We start from the raw sequence: 25,639 nt of genomic DNA, 5'->3' as shown, positions 1-25,639 counted from the left end.
ATTTTCCAGATTCGCTTTCCCACACAGCTCTTTAAATATATTGCCTGTGCTCTTGTGTGTGCTAATAAGGACACTTAGGATTATAACAAGACGATTGCAGTGGTAATGCCCTGCGCCTAAAATTGATTCCTTGAGTAAATAATAAAACAGCAATGTGCACAGATCGCTGGATAAAATAGCTATTTATTTTGTTTGTTGGCCTTTCGTGTTATTTTTTATGCACTTTGTTGCTTGAAAAATGTTAATATATTATATAACATCATATAAAGTATTTATAACAGTCCAAAAGGGCAAAAGCCGTTGATACAGTCAAACAATTTTATTTTTTTATATATTGGCTATAACTATGCAGCTATGTTTATTTATTTATTATTCTTTTTGCTTGTGCATTTCTTGGAAGCAACAAATAAATGTAAGCTCAAGTTTAAGAAATTTCTCCAAGCTGCTAAGCATTATAATCATATATTTCAATAGTTAGCAGTTCGATTTAACATATTTGTGTTTTTAAGTTATATATAATTTATTTAGATACAGAACAGAATGTTTAAATTATTTGCCTAAGTTATGAACAAAAGTGTAAACAAAAGAAACAAATTTCTGTGATATATGAAACTTTGATAAGCTCTAACTCGAAATTTAGTTCGATTTCAGAGTTATATATACTGTTATACTCGTGAGCTATATCTGCACAAAACTGCATTTAAATTTATCAATGTTAGGATTTTTCATATTTTGGAAAAAAATCGTGATGTAACCCCTTTGAATTTTTGCAAAAATTGTGCCGTCTCATTTTCGTGTCAGTTCACTTTGAGTGCCATAGTGCTAAAAAAATCGCTAAGAGTTTTTTGGCTAACTTACTCATGATACTAAATCACATATGTGTTGTGTTTTTGATTAAAATTATTTTGATGTTATGGCTATAAACATTCTTGCACCTTTAATTTTTCGCCGAATTTTCACACTTGGGAAGCATACTCAGGCGAATTGGACTGCGATTTTACGTTTTCTGTTTGTAGTGTGAGATGTTGTAACAAAAGATAAAATTGATTTGTATGATTTTTGTTTTTGGCAAATTTGTATTACATTTTTGCAAAAATGATGCCGTTCATTTCTTTATCACTATTAACTTATGAAAGTTCTCAGCCAAAAATAACCGCACTGAAGAGTGTTTTAGCTTAATTTACTCATGAGATACTTATAACAAGATAAGTTTTTGTTTCTTATGAAATTGCATTTTTCTCTATATAGCATAAAACCAATGGTGCGATAGATTATTTTGTTAGTTTAAACTTGCGAAGCTTATCGTAAAAATGCAATTTTAGCGTTTTATACTTATTTATGTTGGTGGAAAGCACATTAATTATGTAAATATGTTATGCACAAAGTTATTGGGGTGGCAATATATAAACAATAGTAAACAAACAGAAATTATGTCTATGATGAATCTTGGTAGCTGTATTCAACGAAGCTCGATTTCGGTCATGCTTGTTAGACTCGTAAGATGCATCTCAATTAATGATTCAAATTTGTATTGGATTTTGAGTATTGGCAAAATCGTGATGAACCTTTGAATTTGAAAACAGGCCGGCTTTCATTTCCTTTCCTTTTACTTTGAGAGTATTCAGCCAAAACAAAATCGCTGAGTTGTTTTATGGTTAATTATATGGACTGGTAATACATCGTGCTATGTTTATTAATAAATGTCTTTACACCGAATTAAGGCAATAAAACAAAAGTTGCAGTGCTACTTTTTGTTTAAATTCAAACTTTATAAAGCTATAACTCAGCTAAAAAAAATCCTATCCAAATGTTTTATACGTCTTTATGTTGGTATAGAAAGTAGAATTAAATTATAGTATAAGAGTGTATGATATGAAAATTTTTTGGCGAAGTTATGCACAAAATAATAAACGAACAAGACAAATTTATGTGATATATCAAACTTTGATAAGCTCTAACTTAGCGAAATTTAGTTCGATTTCAAAATTTCATGTCACGTTATTTGGCAAAGTTAGAATTTTTTGGATTATGGCAAAAATCGTGATGTAACCCCTTTAAATTAAATATCAAAAAATGCGAAATATTTAAAATTTCTAAAATACAAAATGTAATGATACAAATTTGTTTTTAGCATAAATACGCGACGATAAAAAGCAAAATATTTAAAAGTCGCATGATTTTAAATAAAGTTATGCCAAAAAATAGAAACAAATGCAGCTAACTTTGCTTTTGTTTTTAATTTTAAGCTACGAGTAGCTGTAGCAAGCATAGAAAATGCCCTTTTATGTGGGCGTGGCACACATAATTTAAATGAGCCAAAATTATTATAAACAAAACATTAAACTTTTATTGTTAGCTTAATAATATGTCTTGTTTAACTGTGCAGCTGTTAAATTGACAAAATATATTTTACATTGACTGGCAGTGTTTTGTCACTTACAGCAAGTGAAAGTGAAAGTGAAAGTGAAAGCAATAATAGCCACTCATCAGCCGCAAACACGCTGTAAATCTGTTGGAACTAACGAGCAGTGACAGCAAGAGCTCGACCGAGTGGCCAGATGAGTAGCCATTTGAAATTCATGCCACTGCCAGTGCTAGTGTCACAGCTACTTGCAGCTTGGGGCAGACACACACACACACACACATGCAGACATTGATTTAGATTTTATTGAGAGAAAGTGCCACATGGTTGAACCCAACCGACAAACGTTGAGCGCACTGAGCCATGTGTGTGACATTCAAATGCCAGGAAGTCTAATAAAATGCGGCCAAGGCAAAGGATGTGCAAACAGGTGCGACACAATCAATAAGCAATTGAAAAGCAATTTATTGAGCACACAGCACACACAGACAGAACGAGATTGTTTAACAGTTCTTGGCGTACTTTAAAATGCGCTGCTCAATCAGCGGTGCAAACTGCTCGAGCAAACCGCGCACCACATTCGCTTGACTATCGGACAACGCACAGATTGTGGTGTGATCCATTTTCTTGCGTATAATCTCCAGGAAATCAATCATATGCGGATGAGCCTCGCCCTTGGCAAAGGCTTTGAATATTTGTGGCAACCAAATGGCGCCATCGCGGCAGGGCGTGCATTGTTTGCATGTCTGATCCTTGTAGAACTCAATGGAGCGCTGCATCACAGCTAAAGCATCGCAGTCCTTGCTTATAACTATGAGCCCGCCAGTGCCCAAGCTGCTGTCCACAGAGTCCAAGCAATCAAAATCCATAAGCACTTCATTGGCATCCGCTTTGCCTATGAGCGGCGTGGATAGCCCACCAGGAAACACCGCTGCAAGATTATCCCAACCACCGCAAACGCCACCCGCATGTATTTGTATCATATCACGCATAGGTATGGACATTTCCTCCTCCACAGTGCAAGGATTCACCACATGGCCGCTTATGTTGAACAGTTTGGTGCCCGAATTCTTGGCACGTCCCAGTCCAGCAAACCAAGCAGCGCCTCTTCTAAGTATAGAGGGCACCACAGCCAGCGATTCCACATTTACCACGCAGCAAGGATGATCAAAGTATCCCTTCTCCACCAAATAAGGCGGACGCTTGCGTGGACGCGCCATTTTGCCCATTAAACAATTCACCAGCGCAGTTTCCTCGCCAGTTAAGTAGCGATCGCCACGCTGCACCCACATGTCAAATTTATAGCCCGAATCGCAGCAATTGCTGCCCAGCAGGCCATAGCGATAAGCCTCGACCATGGCAAACTGCAGATTGCAAACTTCATTGTAGAATCTATTGCGACAATAGACAATGCAGCGACTACAGCCCATGGCCATGCCCGCCATCAAGCAGCCCTCGATCATTTTGTGCGGCTCATGGCGCATAATCTCACGATCTTTGCATGTGCCTGGCTCACCCTCAGCGCAATTAACAATCAACACCTTGTCCTGCTTTTCCAGTTTGCGCAAAAAGTCCCATTTGTTGCCCACATAGAAGCCGCCGCCGCCACGTCCACGCAGCCCACTGCGCTTCACCTCATCCGTTATCCACTCCGCGCCCATGCCCAGCAAATCCGCAGTGCGATACCAATCGCCACGTCGCATGGCGCCCTTGAGTCTCCAATCGTGCCGGCCATACAGATTCTGAAATATGCGATCCGCATCCGCCAGTGGACCACACTCGGTCTTATTGCTGCTCAACATGCCCGCAGGCGGTTCGTTGGGTGCGCGTTTGGTTACTGGCGATTTTTTCTTTATAACCTGCCCAGGTGGTGCTAGCGCCAGCGGCTTAGTTACAGCTGGCGGCACCTCAGCTGGCTTCACTGGCAGCTCCGGCACTAGCAAAGGCTGCGGTATAGTCATGGGCACAGCTTTGCTCTTCCCAGCGGCGGGTTGTGCTTGCTCTTGCTTCTTATCGCCGCCATCTTTGTTTTTATCCTTTGGCAGTTTCGCTGGATTTACAATCACCACATGTCGCTGGCTCAACAATTGTTGACGCTGTATTCTTGTGCATAACGGTAAAATGCATTTGTACATTTTGTGTTTAGTTTAAAAATATATAAAGTGTATTTAATGTTTTTGCTATTGTTGTGTAAACAATTGACAAATGAATGCAAGTTTGCTTTGTTAAGAAAGTTTTAACTTAAAATCAAGTATACGCAATTTAATGAATAACAGTATGTCACACTTTTGTAGTAATAATGTTTGATTATGAAATTTAATTCATTTTGATTATGCACATTTTTTTATGCATTTGATTTGCGCTTTTAATAAGCTCACAATAAATAATCTTGCATTTTAATTTATTGCTGCGCTATAATTTCATTTGCATTTATATTACGCATTGAATCGATGCAATTTGATTTGCAAAAATAAGCAGCACACAAAAAATTAAATCAACTAAGTTCGGATTGTTAAAAATATTTATTCAAGCAGCAAAATTTAGAGCAGTATAGAATTTCATCCATAATCCAAAGCTATTGCAATTGTTTTGTTAACAAAAGCAAACAAAAAAAAAAGAATTATTGAATTTTATTTTTATATGTTTTGCTGCATATTTTTAGTTTTTATCTTTATTGTTATCATATAAAGTAGCGAATTGTCTTTCAGTTTATTACTTCATTGTATGTTTAGATATATATTGTTGCTTAACGTATTGTTTAATGATAAGAAAGCGACGCCGAAGGCTGTACAAAGCAATAAATTGAAGTGAAACAAAAGAGGCCAACGCAATTGAAGCGCACACACACGCACACACATGCACACACACGTGTACGCACACATGGCGTTACAGCTGCGGCAGCTGGTTATCCCTTGCTGTGCAAACAAGCACACACATTGCGTATACGTAATTTTTATCTAAATCGACGTGCGTTTGTTGGCAGCGCCGCACAGCCCAGACCAGCAATTTACTAAAGCAGCCAAGCGGCATTTAATTTATGCGACACACACACACACACGCACGCACACACACATACATTACTTTATATATCTTATGCCTTTTAATAAGCAACAAAAGGCAGCAGCTTCAACATTTGTGAATGCATTGAAGCTAACAACTTGAATCAAGCTGCCACTGACAGTTGCACAAAGACACACACACACACACACACAATTAGCACACACATTGTCGCAGGCAACGTAAATTAATTGCACAATTTTAAAGCGCATTTCTTTAGACGCCAACGACGCACACATAGTTCATAATTAGATTTGTGCCGCGGCTAGTGGCACTTGCTGCAGCTGGGCTGTTGCTGCTGCTGTTGTTGCAAGTTCATTAACGTAATGGCTGCTGCTGTGCCATTAGCTGCAATATTAGCGCGTTTTAAGCGCCAGCAACTTTGTCTCAAAGTGCAAAGTGTAATTCAAGTCAATTAACTAACTTAGACAACAAATATTTTAAACTAAAACCATAAGCAAACAGCTTCTGCGCATATGTGGCGCCAAATTTGTTAAGTGTTCTAGTTATTTATGTTACAATGCTTTTCAAACTGTTGCTAGCAAAGCTTCTTCAACTGAAGTGTCCTTAGCCAAGCAACAATTTATTTATTGTTGTTGTGCGCCATTTTGTAGCTTATTTATGATACGTAGAGCATGTGTGTGTATAAAAATTCTACAATTTGCTTTTACTTGCCACACACTTATTTATTGTTGTCGTTGCTGTTGCTTGTTGTAGTTGTTGACTTCGCCCGCTTGCTGTTTATTTTATGACCCATCGCACACGTTTGTTTGGCTTTCGCTGATTTCATTATTATTATTATTATTTTACGCTCGTTTTGTGGTTTACGCTTTTTGGCAGCTTTTGCTTGCGCTCGGCGCGTGCATTTGACATTCAAAAAACATAGCACTGCATACTTTCGTGCGTGCTACAATTGAAACAACAGCCAACGCTTAATGCACTGAGATTAAGTCTAATGGAGTGTCCCGCACAATAAGCACTAAAAAGCCATTGTTAATCTTTATTAAACAAAAGCGTAACATTATTTGATTGTATACACATGTTTTTGCGGCCAAATGTGTTCAGAAAAACCAAAAGTTTAGTTTAGTAATTTGTTTTGCTTTATTATTAAAGCCCATGTTTTTGATAATTAAAATAGTTTAGCATTTGACAGTGCTATGCAAACAAGCGCTTTAATATATATTAACATATTAGTTTAGCACATTTAATTTGAAATATTTAACTTAATTTTAAATATCTTAAAAGCCGAAGGCCTCGTCGCCAGCGCTTTACCAACTAAATTAGTCTAGTTTTATAAACTTCTCCATCTTTAATAATAAATAAATAAATTTCAAATAGTTTTTAGTACAAATTTTTTTTTAACTTAATTTGCTCATAGCTGAACTTTTGTTTATTAAAAGTTAACGCATAGAGAAAATTTTTAAATAAATTTATAGTCTATGAAATTAATTTAATAGTAAAACTTAACTTACGAAATTTATTTAATTCTAAAAAAAAGAAGATATGTCAACAAGCAGTTGAGCTATAAAAATTAATAAAAAAATATGTTTATAATTTAAAAATACAATTTATAAATATGTATATAATTTTTGTGCTTCTTTTTTTTATATGCATATTTTTAATTTTGAAGCTTCGTTTGCAATGCAAATTTTAGTTAAATAAAATAGTTATTTATTTAATTTATTTATTATTATTTTCAATATTATTTTATTAATTTATTGCTCAAAGCTTCGTTTGCAATGCAATTAAAGTTAAATATATAAGTTATTTACTTGTTACTTAGTTATTTATTTCATTATTTTATTTATTATTATTTTATTTATTTATTGTTCGAAGATTCGTTTGCAATGCAAATAGTTAAAATATTAGTTATTTACTTGTTACTTTATTTACTACAAATATTATCATATAATTGTTAATATATAATTTATTAGCACTAACAACTTTCAAGTCAAATAAATAATAAAACCAACTTCAGCTTTATAGATAGTCCAAAAGGCTTATAAATAATAAAATGAATCCCAAAGCTCACATAGTTTGTATTTCAAGCTCAACTTGGCATGTCAAACGCAAAAAACAGATTTGTTGATTGCTTTGCATTGTCAACAGAATAACAACAAAAAATTGTTTAATGGCATGGCCTTTTGTTTGTTTATTTTTTTGTTTTCACTTTGTCAAGCTTTGATTGCTAAGGACATAATGTCATATAGCATTAGCTGAGCTAAAAAGTAAACCTAATGCACATTAGCGCTAAGCGCAGCTAGCAAAGTTTGAGTTGACAATTGCAGAAAAATGTGCAAATGTAATTTAAGCAAGAGTTTGAGCGTCGTCGGGGCGCACAAGTGTCTGCTTCAGTTGACTGCAGTTGTTGCACGTTCGCACACATGTGACTGTCTGTGTGTCTATGTGTGTGTGAGTTCTTTGAAGCAGCTTGTTAGCGCGCTAAACAGCAATCAATAGCAAGCTCAAGGACACTTTTGCTACGCGGCGAGACAAAGTGACGCGACATGTCGCCTTTGAAATAAGCTCATTTACATGCACAGACACACACACACACACATGCACACACACAGTCGCTTAACAAATTGTATGCCAAGCCAAGCGACAGCGTCTGCCAATCGCAAACGAGCGAGCCGTTTAGTCTTTTATTGTTGTAAATGGCGCTTGCTGCTGCTGCTGCTGCTGGCGCTGCTTGTTGCATATTAATAGCCAATGTGGCAGCATGTGGTGGCAACAGGCAACAACTATTTACACTGTGGTTAGACGCTAAATCATTTGCCACAAACACCAGCGCCAAAGCAATTAAAGCGCACAAAACTTTCCATTGCCTAGTTACAGGCGCAGGCGAAAACAGGCCAAGAGCAACAGCTAAAGCTACAACAACAACAAGTGGCTGTGGCCCAAAGTGCAACTTTCTTTACATTTTGCAATCTCAGTTATGAAACAAAGAGCGCGCAGGTGAATTCACATTCACACACATACGCTAGAGTTCTTAGTATGCGTGAGAGTCATAAACAAAACTAAAAGTATTTATAACATGCAAACACGCGTTGCCCCCACTCACTTGGCCAAGTCATGGTCATTTGCATGTTGCCCAACACACACACACACACACACACACACACACAGAGAGAGAACACACACTTGTGCCTCAATGGGCGCAGCACTCGCATTAAGCGTCATGGCAAGTTAATCACGTGGCATGAAAAGTCACGCATATAAACCTGACCTCCGGCTGCTGCAATTTCCCCATAGATATACAAAGGGGTGCCCAGCAGAGCAGTAAAACTTTTAACAAAAACATGCACAAAAACCAATAAACGCAGCTCAACAAAAAAATTTATGTATATGCGAGTGCTACGAGCAAAGTTTTGAAGGTTGAACAATTGAAAAAACAAAAGCAAAAGCATATTGCCAAACTTAAGTAATGTGTACAGCATAGGCAGTGCGCACTGTGGTGTTACTTGCATATAATTTGTATTAACATTGCGCATTTTAAACATATTAAAGCACAAAATTTAGCTGCGCTGCCCACTGTGCCTGCTGCCTAAATAAATTTTCGTTAAATTCTGCAGCTCTGACCCCATTTCGGCTTCACTGCCAATGCCAATGGCAACACAACAACAATTCACCCAAGACGGCGTCAACAATTTTCTCTGCTCCTTTTTTTTGCAGTTTTAGTTTTGCGGCACAAAACTTTATACAGCACGTAACTGTGGCCTGCCAGTTTTACTTTCTTACGGCATTTTTTACATCTGAGCTTTAGTTTTTGCTTTTTGCTGCCCTGACAACTGCTTAATGGCAAACACACACACACACACACACACACAGAGAGAGTGCCCCAAGGCGTAGAGCTCTAAGCTGGTTTTGGTTTGTCATTAAGCGGCTTAAAACTGGACAACGTTGTGTTGTCAAATTTTTTAAGTACGTTTGGAAATGCTGTACATGTGGCAACTCTTTTGGCATAGCATACTTTTGGGAGCTGTTAATTTTTTTTAACAGATTATTTGGCATGGCAATTCTTTAGCTTTATGCAGAAACTTAAGCCAAAAAAGAGTAAAAAACAATAGACAGCAAATATGTAATAACAAATGTGCTAAGAATAAAAACAATAAATGCTACAATAGCATACAGTATTGTTAGTTTAATAAATATTATTTTAAATTTGTGTGGCAAAGTGAGAGCAACATAAAATAAAAATTTCTACTTTCTACTAATTTTGTTTTATATTTGTTTAGTTGTAAATTCATTTAATGCCATTGTAATGACTTTTCTTTTATATTTGCCAAGCACAATATTCACACACTGCGCTGCCAATTGTTATTAATATTAAAGCCTTGTTCATATTTGCCAAATATCAAATACGCAATATCATTCACACATGTTGCCGCAGCTTAAAAATTAATTTGCCATATTTACGTTACGTTGCGCATAACGTAACGTGCTGAAATAACAAGCCCAAGCAGTTAACGAGAGCGTCGAGTCTACACTAGACTACAATGTAAGACGGCACCCAAAGGGTTTAGGCCCACAGGCCCACAGCGTCAATATGTTCATTTATATATATAAATTTAAGAGTGGGCGTTAGAGCTTATAGAAGTTAAATGGTTGGTCGCTTGCTGTTTGCGTGAGTCAACATTACTATATACAAGGATTTGTAGTCATATTTACAAAACATATTCAACACTGCCGGCTTGCAAACAGAGCGAGAGAGAGAGAGCGAGAGTGAGAGAAAAACACATAAAACCCATTGCAAAATATGTTTGTGTTTCATTAAAAATTTAAGAGCGCGCGCTCGCCCAGTGCAATAAATTGTAAAAAAAAATAACAAAAAATCAGCAACAACAAAATCAACGCTCGTGTTTATGGACATGCGACAATAATTTGTTGCTGTTGTATTTGTGCATTGGAAATGACTCTACGATGAAGTTGTTAATATGTTGCCAACAAGTCGTAAAGTTTGAAATATTGAAATGGCCACAAAAATGGCAAATTCTGTAGTGCAAAGTAACAGAAAATAAAATAAATGTGCCACAATATTTTTAATACATTTTTTAATAAAGTTTCAAAGCGCAAAAAAACAGAAAATAAATATACAGCATAATATTTTTAATAAATTTAAAAAAAAAACTCAAGCGCAAAGGAACAAAAAATAAAATAAATGCAGCAGCATATTTTTTATAAATAATTAAATGAAGTTTTAAGCAATAAATAAGGTAAATTTCTCTTATACAATGAAAAATATTTTACTGTGTAATTCTATTTCCTATTTTGAATATTCTGTCAGCATTTTTAACAAACAAACAATATTTTTAATAAATTTTTAAATAAAGTTAAACAGAAAATAAATTATTTGCTTCAGCATATTTTATGGAATGCAGTGTTAAACAATAAATAAAATATTTAAAATAGCTAAAAAGCAGCTACAATCAAAAATCCTTTACTGTGTAATTCTATATCCTATTTTGAATATTCTGTCAGCCTTTTTAACAAATCGTTAAAATTCATATGCGTAGCTGCAGCTTAACAGGCCATTAAAATAAAATGAGCTTTGATTTTGACAACCGCTTCGGCATTTTGTTAAGCTATCAAAAATACACATCAATAAAAAAAAACTGTAATCTTTTTAAAGCGATTAACATTGACAACAATATTAAAAAACCCTTAGCCATATGTATATATATTTTTATGCATGAACTGATAATCGAATTTGGGGCTTGGCCCAAAGTTTATTTTATGCGCTGACTCTGGTTTAATAGCTGCAGCTGAGAGCCAATTTATAGTGGGAGCCAACAACAGTTGCCCTTCAAGTTACGAACTGTCCATTTGCTTACATTGTTAAAATTGTGTGTGCGGGGCGGGGCAGGACTTGGCTGCATTTCAAAATCGATACAACAGCAGCTGGCAAATACCAAAAAGTTGGACTCATCAGTAAAATATGTCAACAAGAGTGGGGCAGAGGCTTAAAGCCAAGCTATGAATTTCATTTTAGTGCCAACAAATGACTTTTGACATTGCCATGTCCAAATGCGTCTGCTTTGTTTTTTTTTTGGGGGGGTCATTAACAAGCAATGCTCATCAATATTTATGTGCCTAGGACTTGTGTTTATTATGTGCGAGAAACAGTTGCGTATGCGTAATATGCAAATACAGCAGAATTATATTAAGTATACGACTAACACACATTTGGCTTTAGGACATGTCATTGCACGCACGTGTTGCCTTATCATATAATTTATAATTTATTTGCGCAGTTCTTTGCAATATTAAAACAACATTAAAGCAATTGCAAATAAAACTTGAGCGATCAGCAGCGAAATGTTTGGCAAAAGTGCTTTTCAGATGAGAACACATAAAACTCAGCGCTGCACTATAAATTTGATTTATTGCGCATACGCCAAGTGCGCTGCATACACAAGGGTTAACTAAACAGAACAACAAAAATATTTGGCAATTTTTAAAGCTTACAAAATACGGAAATTAAGCTAATAATGCCATTTACATTTTCCACAAATAAACAAACGCATTTAAATTGATTGTGAAACGGATTTTAATTGTCTCAGGCAAATGTTCGCCTTGTAAGCTCTGAAATTAAAAGTTTTTTTTCAGCAAAATGACGCAATTTGCGTTTGCGTTTAATGTGATTGCACTAAAAGCAAATAGAGCTGTTTGATAAAAATACAGATACATATGTATCTTATATCTTATATCTTATTATATTAAGAGTTTTATCTAAGTCAGCGTAAAGTGACTTTGGTTGACGTTCAAACGTGTGTACCTTGAAAAAAAAAATAGAAAATAAAATCTTTTAGTTCTCAGCTGTGTGTGTGTTTTTGCTCTGGCAGCGTGACGCGCTGTTTGCTACTAAAAACCAAAGTCAGTCTGTCAGCCAACCCCCCACCCCCTTTTTATGTGTCTGTATGCGTGTGTGTTTGTTTTTATAGCGCCTGCTTGTCGTGTAGTTGTCGTCGTCTCAAGTTTATCAGACTGCATAGCAATGAGACGATATGAAAATGCGCATGTGTGTGTGTGTGTGTGTGTGTGTGTGTCTTGTGCTCAAGTGTGCAGACACTTGGACAAAAGTGCAGTTAGCACATAGACGAGCTCAAAATTCAAATTAAGTTTTTTTTACGCTCAGCCCAGCAGAGCCCCAAGTCCAAAAGAAAAACACAATCAGTTCGTGCCTATTATCAAGGTAGTTAGTATGAGCTTGGCTTTAACAATTCAATTTCAATTTCAGCAGCTAAAGCAAAACAAATCTCTTGTTCAATTTTGAGTTTCATTTTGAGGCAATATTACGATAGATAGATCAAGCAGATAGATGCATAGATTGAAATTCTTATTGCTTTTGATTTGCAACAAGATAATTATAGCTTAACTCATCATAGCTCACATACTCAATATATCTCATACTATATAATTTATAGCTTAACTCATTTATATCTCATACTAAATATATATTCATATATATTTTGATAAGCTACAAAATAATTTCTTTCATTTCAATTATACTAGTTTAATATTTAAAAATGAATATGATAATGGTTTTTACTCTATTTCATTTATGCTCTATATTTCATTTTGCATTTTTATATTTAAAAATTAATTCATTAATTATATTTTCTCTATATTTTATTTTTATGCATTTCTTCAATTTCAATTTGCATTTTTATATTTAAAAATTAATTAATTTATTATTTCTGTCTTCTCGCTTTTACTCTAATTGCTCTATACTTTATTTTTATGCATTACAAATATATAATAGTTTTTACTCTATTTTATTTATGCTCTATATTTTATTTTTATGCACTACAAAAAAGGTTTCTTGCATTTCGTTTGCCTTTTTTTTATTTAAAAATGAATTAATTTGTTATTTCTGTTTTCTAGATTTTAATCTATTTTTTCTATATTTTATTTTTATGCATTACAAAAAAGTTGCTTTCATTTCGCTTGCATTTTTACATTTAAAACTTAATTTATTATTTCTGTTTAGCAGTTTTTACTCTATTTGCTGCATATTTAATTTTTTAAAAACTTACTAAATAAACAAAGCTGTTAAGCTTGCAGCCCAGTCACAACCTGACATAGAATAACTTTCTGCATAGCTTCAAGTCTTGGCTGATAATTTTTCAATATTATTGCAATTGCTTTGTTATTGCTACCTAACTGAATTTTAATGTCAATAGCAGCTATGTGCAGATTTCTGATGACACACACACACACCCACACATAAGCAAAACATAAGCTGCAAATGTTTGCTCTACGTGGCTTGCTGACAATACACGCATATAAAAGCATTTTCAATTTATGTGTGTGTGTGTGTGTGATTGTCTTGCGGCTTTTACTGGCAGGCGCATTCTTTATATGCTCTGCTTCTTCTTTTAGTCTATTGCATTAAGTCGATTTCGCGCTTGAATAGCTTTTGTTGCCGCCTCACAACTTTGACTACAGCTTTACCTTTAGCTATGGAGCACAGAAACTCCTCCCAGCTAAGCCACTTTATGCGCTCAATCGAATACGTTCGCCTTGCAGCCAAGCAAACTATAAGTAGATATATTTATGTAGAACACACACACGCGCATATATAAGTGTCGCAAAATCAATGCGTACTATTCATTTGATTTGGCTAGCCACGAAGCCTTGAGCATTTCATAATTAGTAAGCTTTGTCCTTTTCATTGCCTTGGCAACGTTGTAACCTCTGAGCTTACCTCTTAATTAAAACTAATTAACTTTTGTGCAAGTATTGGCCACAATAAAAGCAATTTATTAAAATTGAGCGACAATCAGCCGCCCCCACAAAGTTACAAAACTCATTAAAAACTCTATTAACTCTTCATTGAGCGCTTTAAATGCTTTAAGTATTTTGCTTAAATTTTGTTATTTGTGCTCCGCTGATTTGATTTTAAGTTATTGTTTGACGCTGATTAGCATAAGCAGTCAAAATGCCCACAAAATGTGCTACAATAAAAAAGAATACGCATTATAAAAGCAGCGGTCAACTACAGCATACACTTTTAACAAAAAATTAAAGCAGCTCAAAGCGAACCGCTGAATTTTGAACCGCTTTTGTTTACAATAAGCGCACAACTTTAGGTTATCCTTATTGTTAATACAAAATGTCAAAGTGTATAACAAAAAACTTGCCAAACAAGCTGCTTAACAAGTTGGCCATACTCATTCATAACAAGTTAATTTATGTAAATATTTTTTTCGCAACATGACGTGCAAGCAAACTGTCTGTAAAGTTTGTGCGCCTTCAAGTAGGCACTAAACTTTACAAAAAATGTATGCAGCAGCTCATTGACTAAAGCTTATGCTAAAGAGCGTTTTTTTTTATTAGAATAGTTGCCAAAAGTTAAAGCCATTTTGCTTCTTAAATTGGAAAATTATGTTCCAGCATTTTTGACTAATTTGCAGCAATTAAAGCTACATAATTTTTGGCATTTTACGCTTGCGTGTTGCAAGTGTTAGTGCGTCACTTGTACAAGTTTTAAGCAGCCGCGAGTTTGCTTAATTAACAACAATTACAGTGGCTTGCATGCCCGTTAAGTTGCTTAACTGTTGAAAGCCACAGCTGAACATTTTTACACAGTTTACGCAGCCGAAAGCTCAAGTTTAATTTTTGTTAATTTATGTCTGCATGCCACATGCCCCAGCAGACAGAGCCAGCCAGCATATAGCTGCTGGGGTAGTTAAAACTTTTAATTTTTTTTCGTATCATTTTTTGCTTGTGTGTGTGCGTTGGCTTTGCAGCCTAATTGTATGCAGTAATTTATGTTGAAAGTTGCGCTTGGTGCTTGCAACACTTTCCAACACACCAGCAGGTAAGAGATTTTTGCCCACAGCCATTAGCCTGCTGCCACGCCTCAACTATATACACACTATATGCTAAAGATAAAAGGCAAAATAGATTTAAATTTTGAAGACTACTCACCTTTCTAGTAGCAAGTGCCAGGCATTTATTTTTGAATGGCAAAAAAAGCGGCCGGAAAGAGCTGAAAAGGCAATTGTTGTTGTTTCTGTAATTGTTGTTTTATCTCTTTTGTTATTGTTTTTACAATTAGTTAGCGCACTCAGTTCATTTGCTATGCTTATTGTTTATAATTGTTGTAATTGTTTTTATGGTTAATTTCGCGCATTTTCAATTAAGCTTCATGGTTTGGGTGTAAACAAACAAAACTTATAGCTTACAACGTTATTTTTTTGGAAATGATTTCCAACCGTGTGCTCGTGTTAATTGTTAGAAATTTGGCATTTCATTTATATAGTAAACATAATTGATTTCGTCTTGGCAACTAATTTTTTTATTTTACTTTTATACAGAGCAGCACATCATAAAGACGCGCAGCTCTTAACTGAACTTGCAGACAAGCTACCTGGAAGGAATCTGGGCAGAAGGCAACGAAAAATATCGAGCGCTTCAATTGCTGCTGGCAATGGGCACGGCACGGCCGTAAGTATCTTTTTATTTTTTGCTAACAATTATTTATCTTGTTTGATTGTTGTTGTTGTTGCTTTTTATGCGCATCTTCTACACTTGGTACTTTAAGTTTCTTGTGCTTGTTTTATAACAATAAACATGCAGAAATTTTCATTTGCTTTGCTTACGCGCACTTGAATTTTAGTGTTTTACGATTTATTTTTTAAATTTACGACTCGAGTTGACGTGCATTAATTATTTTTGTGCTCTTACGCTTAACAGCTCATAACTATAAACTAAGCAAATTCCTTAGAAATCGGTTTATTAATTTGCTCAAAATCAAATTTATGCGCTTTTAATTTTTAGCACTTGTTGTTGAGATCATAAATAAAATTTGCAAATACATTCATTTGTGTATCTATAAATTGTTGGAAAAATACAGCATAGGCAATAGCAAATTAATATGATTAAATCAAAATTAATAGACAACAAATTACCCTGTAGTCTGGTTATAAATGCTGTTGCTTAACTGTAACTGTAAATGCAAATTAAGCACTTCATTATACCCTTGGAATATTAAAGGTATAAGGTATAAAAATAAATTCAAATGCAGTCAATCTCGCGTGCTGTCTGTCCCTGAAGCCCATCAAATTCTAGAGCACGTTTTGCCGTGAGAGCGGGAGAGTGCTCTCGCTCGCGAGCGTGGGCGAGAGAGCGCACGATCTAGAGTTCAATGCAATAGGAATAACAATAACAGAAACCGATCAGACAAATTGAAAGGCACGCGCTAAATTCATGGAGAGATGCTGGGGGGCACTTTGATGATTGTTGCTGACAGTTGCCGCTGCCGCTGCTGCTGCTGAGAGCGCAAGAGAGTGAAAAGAGCGAGAGCGGGGTAAAGCGCAAACAGCAAGAACAAAAAGCATTGCGAGCAGCTCGACGAGATCGACGAGTGTGTGGTAAATGGCCAAGGTACATTTTGAAAATGTAAACCAAACAAATCACACACATAAAAATAAAAATGTTTTCTTATTTTTATGTATTTGCTACAGAAATAAACCATAAAGCAAATATGTATTGTATTGTATTTTGCAACAACTACAAGCACTTTTAACTTTATATATAGACGTAGTATGTTTTGAATAATTGTTGTCAAGTTCAATGCACACGCACACACGAGAAAATCACATGGCGCACAAATTGTTTATGCCCATTGAATTCAATACTAAAATTATGCACAATTGCAATTACTTTTCAAATTGTATAACTCGAAAGTCTTTTTGTTTTGCGCAATTTCAGCACATTGCTTGTTTCAATTACATTTTACATTTACACAGATAATTCCACACACAAAATACAACACCACAGCATAAATAACAAAACGGACGAGCGAACGAACGAACAAGCGGCAGACGCTTTTTTTTTTAATTATATTATTTAAATAATTGTCTTTTTACGCCGCGACAGCACAAAAACCAAACCGAACACGTTGAAAACGCAAAAACAAATGCTAACGTTTTGGCTTGGCTTTGCTTTTTTTTCTCTTTGCTTTTGCACACAGCTGTTGATCGCCAGTGTTGCCACACCTGATTATAAGCAAAATACGTTGCTATTCAAATGCAGTGGTTTTGTTAATTACTTTTCATTTCTTTTCAAAATGTTCAGTAAATTCAGTTAATGTTAAATAATTAATTGTTGTATTTACCCAGCGCACGTCACACACACACGCTTCTGACCTTGCCTGACGATTTTTTAATTGCTTACGGTATAACTTTAAAACACGCACACGTTCTGATTTGAATTTAATATATTTTTTTAAAACTAGCTCACAGGAGAGTAGAAGAGCCACAGCAGATGTGCTTATGGTTTGTCAAAAAACGTCTGAACGCTGTCAGAGTCCGAATGCAACTGAGTGTGTTCCAACTCGGAAATGTGGCTTTTATACACGGATACGGCTACGGTCATCGGTTTTAAGGGGTTAAGGATTTAAGGCGCAGGCGCAAAGCGGAATCGGTGTCAACTGTCGCTGGCAGAGAGCAACAGCTTTCGCTTTTATGACTCCAGGTTAAACTTCGCGACAACGACGCGCGCGCCCACCCACCCAGACGACAGTCACCTACATTTTCATTTGGTAGTACAAAAAAGTTAAGGGGTCAGCGTTACAAGCACGTGCACACAACTCTTTGGCAGTGGTTTATATACATATATACTATGTCTACATGTAGATGTGTGTGTGTGTGTGTGTACCCTGACCTAGCCAAGGGCCCAAATGTTGTGTTTCTTGGCAAACAAAAATACATTAGCATTACTTTAATCTATAATTCATTACAAGTCAACTTAATTCATTACGCAAACGACGCTCACGTTTCCATTCTCTTAGCTTCTCTCGCCGCATGTCATTACGGTTTCTGTTTGGCTGCTGTGGCAACGTGTTCCTGTACCTATGCTTGGTGGCATTTGTATCAAATGCCTCAAAATGTGTCACACGTGCCGGGGATTGCTCAATTCCCAAACCAGTGCGCTGTTTGCGCAACACAGTCTTTATGGGATACAAGCGTCCGCTATGCGTGGGTCCCAATCCATGTTCTCGATCCCAGCCCTGCTTAACCATTAGCTGCAGACCGCGATTTTTCAGAGAAATGTTAAACTTTTGTAGCTTATGCGCGGGCAGAGACTTCATGTTGAACTGATGCACAGTGGATGTTTGATGCGCATGCCATGTTGATTCCTTGTAATCTCTTTGGCACACTTCACAGTAGAATGGTTTGGTAGCTGTATTTGTTGTTGTTGCTTCTTCTATTGGCAATGGAAGTTGACTCGCTTGTATCATTTCCAGCATCTCCACAATAGCTGTGTGCCCTTTCTTTCGGGCCAACGTCAAGGCTGTGTTGCCACTCTTATCTGCCAGCTCTGTATTGGCTCCAGCTCTCAGCAGCCATTCCACCGCATCCGCTGCACCTTCGCAGGCTGCCATCATCAATCCTGACCAGCCGTATTTATCACAAGCGTTGAGTTGCTGCTCCTCTGTTATTGCCAAGCGACTTAAGCCCTCGACATTATTGCCAGTGGCCAGTCTGAAGAAGTTGTTGCTTTCATATGGTAATTGAGGCGCTGGTTTCTCCTTTGGTCGTCTTGTACTTTTGCGCACTGGCTGACTAGCTATGGGTGGTGTCTCCAGCACCTCCTTATAAAATTGTTGCACTTCTTCGCTGCTGACGCCTTCAATTTTATGTTTTTCCGCCTTGTCTGTTGAAGCTTCCACAGTTTCCCCAGCACGCACAAAGCGCTTTAGCGGCACATGCAATGTGGTGAGTGCTATCCAATTTGGATGCAACTCCAGACCAGTAGAATCCATATTTACAATTCTAATCTTAAAAATTGTTTACACTTATTTCGTCAGCAGCTGTTTTACTGTTCAGTGTGACCGAAAGCTCAAAAAATACCAAAACAAAATTACCATGTAACGAGGATATTAAACTCTGTATGCCCAGATGGTAGACGGCAGCATTCAACGCTGAACGTTACACCCCTATATTAATATAATTATAAGAAATTTATAAAATACCATTGTTTACATTTATTTGCGAATGTGCTGTTTTCGATATCGAAAATCTTATTAGAAGACTGAAATATCGTATCGCGAAGTTGATAGTTCTTAGTACTTTTAATGAACTTGGCAGCGCCTTCACTTTTGTGCTGCTATCGGTATCGATATGTGAAACGAAAAACGCCAGAACCGCCGCGAAAATGTGAATTTCACAATATTTTTTAAGTTACCATTGTAAACAAACGAGATTATAATCAAAAGGCGAAGAAATTAAATCAAAACAAAACAAACTAAGTGTGAAACAATAAAACTTTGCGTAGACAGCTAAAAACAAGAGTAGAACAGCCAAAAACTGCGCAGTAAAAATCAATAACTGTAAGTGGCACACAGACACAAAGCAGAACACACGCACACAGAGGCAATCACATGTAAGGCAGCCCAGGCTGTGAGCAACAAGCAAACCACACCAAACGATGTCAGACGAAGAAGACGAGTCCCTGTCCGAGGGCTTTTCAGCCAGCACCGAAGACGAGTGGAAGCCAGAGGCTGGAAAAGATGCACGCGGTGGCGAATCATCCGATGACGATGACAGCGAGTTTGAGGAGCTGCCTGGAGCGGCGGGTGGTAGTGCCACAGCCAGTGGACGTTCATCGGCAGGGGCAGGCAAAAAAAGGCAAGCTAATCAATCAAATAAAATCCCTCAATGCTAAACTTTATAAATTTTTTATTAACAGAGAACAAAAAGCTCCAAGTGGTATTAAAGGCGCATCTGTGCGTAAACGCAAACCCAGTGGTCAATCATTGCGCTCCAAGCTATATAACAAATATCGACCGCCGCCCAAAACTTTTGGCACATCATCTCCCACACAGAATTCGCCATCAGCGTCGGGATCGTCGGCAGGTCGTCTAACGGCCTCAAAAAACGCAAAAACGCCCAATGAAAGCAACCATGGTGACTCCAGCAGCGACTGCAGTGTCGATGACTATTTAGTGAATCCAGCAGATCTGGATTTACGCTCTAGTTTCTTTACAGTCAGCAAAGAAAAATCGCCAGTGCCACAATTTGATTGCAATGCAGGCCTTGGCAATCTTACGGACTCTGGCTCTGAGGACAACAACGAGAGCAGCATTGAGGAGAATGCCGGCAATGCCGATGCATTCGACTTTCGTACGCTACTCGAGAATGCCAACAGTCTAGAGCGCACTAGAGATGCACTGCTGGCCAAGTGCAATGCCACCAGCACTACACCTGCCACCAGCACCGGTAACGCTGCCAATATGGATGTCAATGCATTGCTTGCATTGGGCGAAAATCAAAACTACGCAGATGAGCAAGAGAATGAAAGGCAGAAGGTTAAAGCACCTGAGCCGCCAGCGTTCGATGGTCCGTCGCGTCTAAGCAAAACCAAATCCACACGCATCAAGCGTCACACAAAGACACGTCCAACGTCCACCGTTGTGGCTGCTGGCGATACCGATGATTCGGACTTTGAGGAAGTTGCAGGTAGGAAACGCAAGTAGAAAGACAAAGAACATCTGTGTTTAGCATGTAGTTAGTATGAAGCAAATTAGCAGGGCTTGAATCAAGTTGGTTGTGGCGTCGAATACTTGTTATACAATACATACATTAGATCGGAGTGAAACATATGCTGTCCCTATAGATAATCTAAAGCATGAGTTTTCTAGTTTGTTCGAATATTGTAAAAATTGTTGATAACTAGCAAAGATTCAGTTGTTTGCCTTTAATATCATTCCAGTTAAATTAATTATTATAAAAGTAAATTTATGTTTCCTCCGTAAAGCTTAGAAGAACTTTGGCTTCACTCCTTTCTAACTTAAATGTTTGTTTGTTAATGGTAGTTAGACAAAATTCTAGGTATCTGATGAAAAAACGCTTCCAAAAAAATTGCTCCGTATGAGACTGCGTAGTTTCTGATTTTGAATTTGGTTGTTAAACGAGCAGCAGCTGCCTATAAGCAGTAGATGTTGAAAATCTATATATATACACACACTATTAAATGTAAATCTCTATATCTACAACATGTTTGGCTAACAAAAGTTTGTAGAACTGAAACTTAGAAGCATAGTCTGAAAAAATAGCATAAAACAACGCTAATGTAGTAAAATCTAAAAAAAAAGCTTTAGTTGACTTTTAACTAACTTTCTCACATAAATAAACAAAAGCCCAAACTAACAAACCTAACATTACTACCAAAACAAGTAAAGAATCAAATGCTTGCTACTATAATTTGTTTCGTATTGATTAATAATAAACTTCAGCAACTTCTGAATGTCGTTTAGCTGTTTGTAATATTTAAAAATCAAATCAAATCTGAGTGTAAAATCAATTTATATATATTTGCGCACAATATGCAGCACACAATATTAAAATAATGATTAAAATCAAGCATAGTCTTAGCCTAGTTAAGAATGCATTTATTTAAATTGTTTTTAACACATTTAAGAAATTTTAAGTTGCCATGCAATTGACAAGACTAAAACGAAAACTAATAATTCGAAATGCAGTTTTAAAACTAAATTATAAATAAATATGTAATTACTTTATAGTAAAATTCAAGTGTTTCAACAAGAAGAAAAACAAATTAGCTAAATTAAAAAGAATAATATAAATTAGAACTGATGTTAAACGAATTTACTTTAGCAAAATTGTATTCATTTCACCAACTATATAAAAAAAAGAAAACTAATTTTAGCGCAAATTTAGTAAATGTTAAATGTATTTAATTCAATACTTGCAAAAAATACTTAAAATGCACTTCGAATGAAATCAATAAATGCAAAAGTGTTTAAAAAAAACTAACCTCATGTAGCTTACTAACTTGACTTGACTACCACTGCTTGGGTGCTTACTTATATAACTAACTGTAGAGCTGTCTGCCTGTTTGAAACCTCCACACCTACAACAATTTGCTTTTACAGACGCGCAGCTGAGCAGCGACGAGGAGCTTGCCACACCAAATGTTTCAGGCGACCTGGAAATACACGTGGATCTGCCCGGACGTCATTTAACCAAGGAGCAGAAGACACAGCATGAGCTGGAAATGGCGCTCAAGCGCCGCATGAATCGCGACATTAAAGAGCGACAACTGCTGATGCATAAAGCGAGCCTAATGTGCATCTTGGCTCGCAGCATGAAGTACAATCGCCTGCTGGCCGACACGCAACTCATGCAGGCGACGCTTAAGCTGCTGCCCAGCAAGAATGCTTACCCAACGGAGCGCGGTGTGGAGCTCAAGTATTTGCAGTCATTTGTCACTTGGTTCAAGACTGCCATCAAGCTGCTAAGCAGCAATTTGTATCCACCACAAACCAAAGCGAACTCCAAGCGCGCGTTGCTGGCGGAGCTTCTTGCTCAGGTGCAACGCAAGGAGGCACGCAGCAAGCAGGATATGATATTCATATTCATTGCACTAGCGCGTGCCATGGGCATGAATTGCCGTCTAATTGTTAATATGCAGCCCATGGCTTTGCGTCCTCAGGCCTGCAATCTTATACCAATTAAACTCAAACCAGATGAGCGAAATAAGAGCCAAAGCAGCAAAAGTGTAGGCGAGGAGGATGAGAGTGAGTCGGAGAGCAAAGCTAAAAAGCCGCGCTCCAAAGCTGTCAGCAGCAAGAGCGATACAAGTGGCAGCTCCAGAAGTAAAGCAACAGCCACAAGCAAGAGCGATACGAGTGGCAGCTCCAGAAGTAAAGCAACTGTTAGCAGCAAGAGTGATACGAGTGGCAGCTCTAAGAGTAAAGCAACTGCCACAAGCAAGAGCGATACGAGTGGCAGCTCCAGAAGTAAAGCAACTGCCACAAGCAAGAGCGATACGAGTAGCAGTTCCAATAGTAAAGCAGCATCCAGCAGCAAAAGCGATACGAGTGGCAGCTCCAAAAGCAAAACAACTGCCGTCAAGAAAGAGAATGCAAAAGTCTCACCCAAAACTGAGCCGAAATGCTCGCCTACGTCCAAGATATCAGCTACACCGATAGCCAAACGCACGCGCTTAGCATCTGCAGATGCTGAGACAAATGTCAAGCAGAGCAGCTCCAAAGCTGAAGTCAAAACCGAAGCCAAGCCGCAGCTGGCGCGACTGAAGCGCGCTGTGGCAACCGCACCAAAGCCTGAGAGCAGCACGCCTGTGGCTAAGCGAACGCGCAAGGCATCGTCAGATGTTGTTAAAAAGGAAGAATATGCTGAGAAAATAGGTTCACCCGTTATACCCAAGCTAGTGGTTACCAATGCGCAGACACAGAACATTAAATCGAGTAATGAGCAGCGTCGTTCACGCAGCAAATCACCAAAAGTGCACATCTCACCAGTATTTTTAAGAGGCGACAGTATATCGCCAGTAGCTACCGATAAGCGCCAAGCCACAGCACGCAGAAGTTTGGAGCAAAAGGCGCGCATTTCACCCACATTTCTAAAGGAAGCAGCAGCGACAACACAACGACAGCTGCGAACGCGTGCGGCAACTAAGTTAAGCATACCACAGCTAGACGGCGGCGATGATAGTCTGAAGCGTCCCAAGCTAGAGAAGCTGCAAAAGTCGCAGAGCAAAGGCAGCGATGACACCGATGAGAGCACGCCCAGCAAACAAATTAAAAAGGCGCCCGTGCTGCCCAAGCTGCAGCAGCTGCGCCACGACAGACGCGTGCTGTCCACAGACGATGAGTGTGTCAAGGATAAGAAAAAGACAACTGCATCGGATATGTGGGTGGAGTTGTGGTCCGAGGTGGAAGAGCAATGGATATGCATAGATCTGTTCAAGGGCAAACTGCACTGCGTGGATACGATTCGGGTAAGCTCACGTTTTTGGTTTAAAAAGCTACAACTACATTTTGTTTTGTATGCAGCGCAATGCGTCCTCCAATCTTGCCTATGTATTTGCTTTTCAAGATGATCAAAGCATTAAGGATGTTACCGCTCGCTACTGTACCACTTGGACGAGCACAGTGCGTAAGGCGCGCGTGGAGAAAGCTTGGCTGGATGAGACCATTGCGCCCTATTTGGGCAGACGCACCAAGCGTGATATCAACGAGGATGATCAGCTGCGTCGCATACACTCGGACAAACCCTTGCCCAAGTCTATAGCCGAGTTTAAGGATCATCCGCTGTACGTGCTCGAACGACATTTGCTCAAATTCCAGGGCATTTATCCGCCCGATGCACCCACGCTAGGTTTCATACGAAGTGAAGCCATCTATGCACGCGACTGTGTGCATCTGTTGCATTCCAGAGATATTTGGCTTAAGAGCGCGCGCGTCGTCAAGCTGGGCGAGCAGCCCTACAAAATAGTCAAGGCGCGTCCGAAGTGGGATAAGGTAGCCACCAACATGTTACACAATTTATTTGCGCTTGCTTAAGTTCTATTTGTTTATAGCTTACACGCACAGTTATTAAGGATCAGCCGCTAGAAATCTTTGGCTATTGGCAAACACAGGACTATGAACCGCCCACAGCTGAGAATGGTTTGGTGCCACGCAATGCCTATGGCAATGTGGAGCTGTTTAAGGCTCGCATGTTGCCCAAGAAGACTGTGCACTTGCGCTGTAAGTAACAGCAACTAATTGCTATAAATTATAACTAATCACTATTTTATTTTAGTGCCTGGTTTAATGCGTGTCTGCAAAAAGTTAAACATTGACTGCGCCAATGCCGTCGTGGGTTTTGACTTTCATCAAGGCGCCTGTCATCCTATGTACGATGGTTTCATAGTCTGTGAGGAGTTTCAAGAGATTGTAACCGCCGCCTGGGAGGAGGATCAACAGGAGCAAGCACGCAAAGAGCAGGAAAAGTACGAAACGCGCGTCTATGGCAATTGGAAAAAGTTAATTAAGGGTTTGCTCATACGCGAGCGTCTTAAGCGCAAATACAATTTTTGAATGTTTTTTTTTTTGTCCACATTTCATTTAATTCATGTAAACTTTACTGTCCAGCATGCAAGCTGGCTACGTCCATGCTCTAATTTCTTTGGAAATTGTCCGATTATGTCTTAATTTTGTCACTTTTCTGTATGCATTTATTTAGCGCTTGTTTAAAAGTTCGTTTCACACAATAAATTAAGTACATAACATACAAAAAATGTTTTTTTTTTCAATAGAACAATACATTTAGATTTATAATAATACCGCAACGGTTACAGTTTAAGCTTAAGTAAATAAGAAGTATTTTTTGGTTATTTTTTGAACAGCGACTGTATTAAAAGCTGCAGAAATCACAAAGTTTTTAAAGAATATTTTTA

General features: G+C 37.7%; 4 protein-coding genes across 4 annotated transcripts in view; 1 reads left to right on the top strand and 3 right to left on the bottom strand.

Moving 5' to 3' along the window:
- The window catches only part of LOC108596711 (transient receptor potential cation channel trpm), a 58,609-nt gene extending 41,000 nt beyond the window's left edge, over window positions 1-17,609 (bottom strand). The window contains exons 1-2 of the mRNA XM_017982738.1: window positions 17,547-17,609; window positions 15,356-15,416 (exon numbers count right to left, since the gene is read on the bottom strand). The gene's annotated coding sequence lies outside the window, so the exon portion shown is untranslated. The remainder of the gene's footprint in view (window positions 1-15,355; window positions 15,417-17,546) is intronic.
- Window positions 2,804-4,543, bottom strand: LOC108596713 (NADH dehydrogenase [ubiquinone] flavoprotein 1, mitochondrial). Its single transcript, XM_017982746.1, has one exon. It carries the CDS (start codon window positions 4,495-4,497, stop codon window positions 2,866-2,868), a length of 1,632 nt encoding a protein of 543 aa, XP_017838235.1. The 5' UTR covers window positions 4,498-4,543; the 3' UTR covers window positions 2,804-2,865.
- Window positions 17,610-18,039: 430 nt separating the features above from the next.
- LOC108595721 (G patch domain and ankyrin repeat-containing protein 1 homolog) lies at window positions 18,040-19,216 on the bottom strand. The gene has a single exon (XM_017981002.1). The coding sequence runs from the start codon at window positions 19,194-19,196 to the stop codon at window positions 18,174-18,176; it is 1,023 nt and encodes a 340-aa protein (XP_017836491.1). The 5' UTR covers window positions 19,197-19,216; the 3' UTR covers window positions 18,040-18,173.
- A 332-nt stretch (window positions 19,217-19,548) lies between these two features.
- On the top strand, window positions 19,549-25,628 carry LOC108596697 (DNA repair protein complementing XP-C cells homolog). Its single transcript, XM_017982720.1, has 6 exons — window positions 19,549-20,061; window positions 20,123-20,892; window positions 22,329-24,196; window positions 24,252-24,719; window positions 24,779-24,947; window positions 25,003-25,628. Exons 1-6 carry the CDS (start codon window positions 19,862-19,864, stop codon window positions 25,278-25,280), a joined length of 3,753 nt encoding a protein of 1,250 aa, XP_017838209.1. The 5' UTR covers window positions 19,549-19,861; the 3' UTR covers window positions 25,281-25,628.
- The last annotated feature ends 11 nt before the right edge of the window (window positions 25,629-25,639 follow it).

This window comes from Drosophila busckii, chromosome 2R (assembly GCF_011750605.1).
Source record: "Drosophila busckii strain San Diego stock center, stock number 13000-0081.31 chromosome 2R, ASM1175060v1, whole genome shotgun sequence".
Classification (NCBI taxonomy): Eukaryota; Metazoa; Arthropoda; class Insecta; order Diptera; family Drosophilidae; genus Drosophila; species Drosophila busckii.
This window is presented reverse-complemented; position numbering and strand designations above follow the sequence as displayed.

Excerpts from the sequence above, each read along its gene's own strand:
- LOC108595721 (XM_017981002.1), bottom strand. The coding sequence starts at position 19,196 with ATGGATTCTACTGGTCTGGAGTTGCATCCAAATTGGATAGCACTCACC.
- LOC108596713 (XM_017982746.1), bottom strand. The coding sequence starts at position 4,497 with ATGTACAAATGCATTTTACCGTTATGCACAAGAATACAGCGTCAACAA.
- LOC108596697 (XM_017982720.1), top strand. The coding sequence starts at position 19,862 with ATGTCAGACGAAGAAGACGAGTCCCTGTCCGAGGGCTTTTCAGCCAGC. Across the intron at positions 20,062-20,122 it reads GCAGGGGCAGGCAAAAAAAG|AGAACAAAAAGCTCCAAGTG; the intron begins GCAAGCTAATCA and ends TTTTATTAACAG. Across the intron at positions 24,197-24,251 it reads ACTGCGTGGATACGATTCGG|CGCAATGCGTCCTCCAATCT; the intron begins GTAAGCTCACGT and ends TTTTGTATGCAG.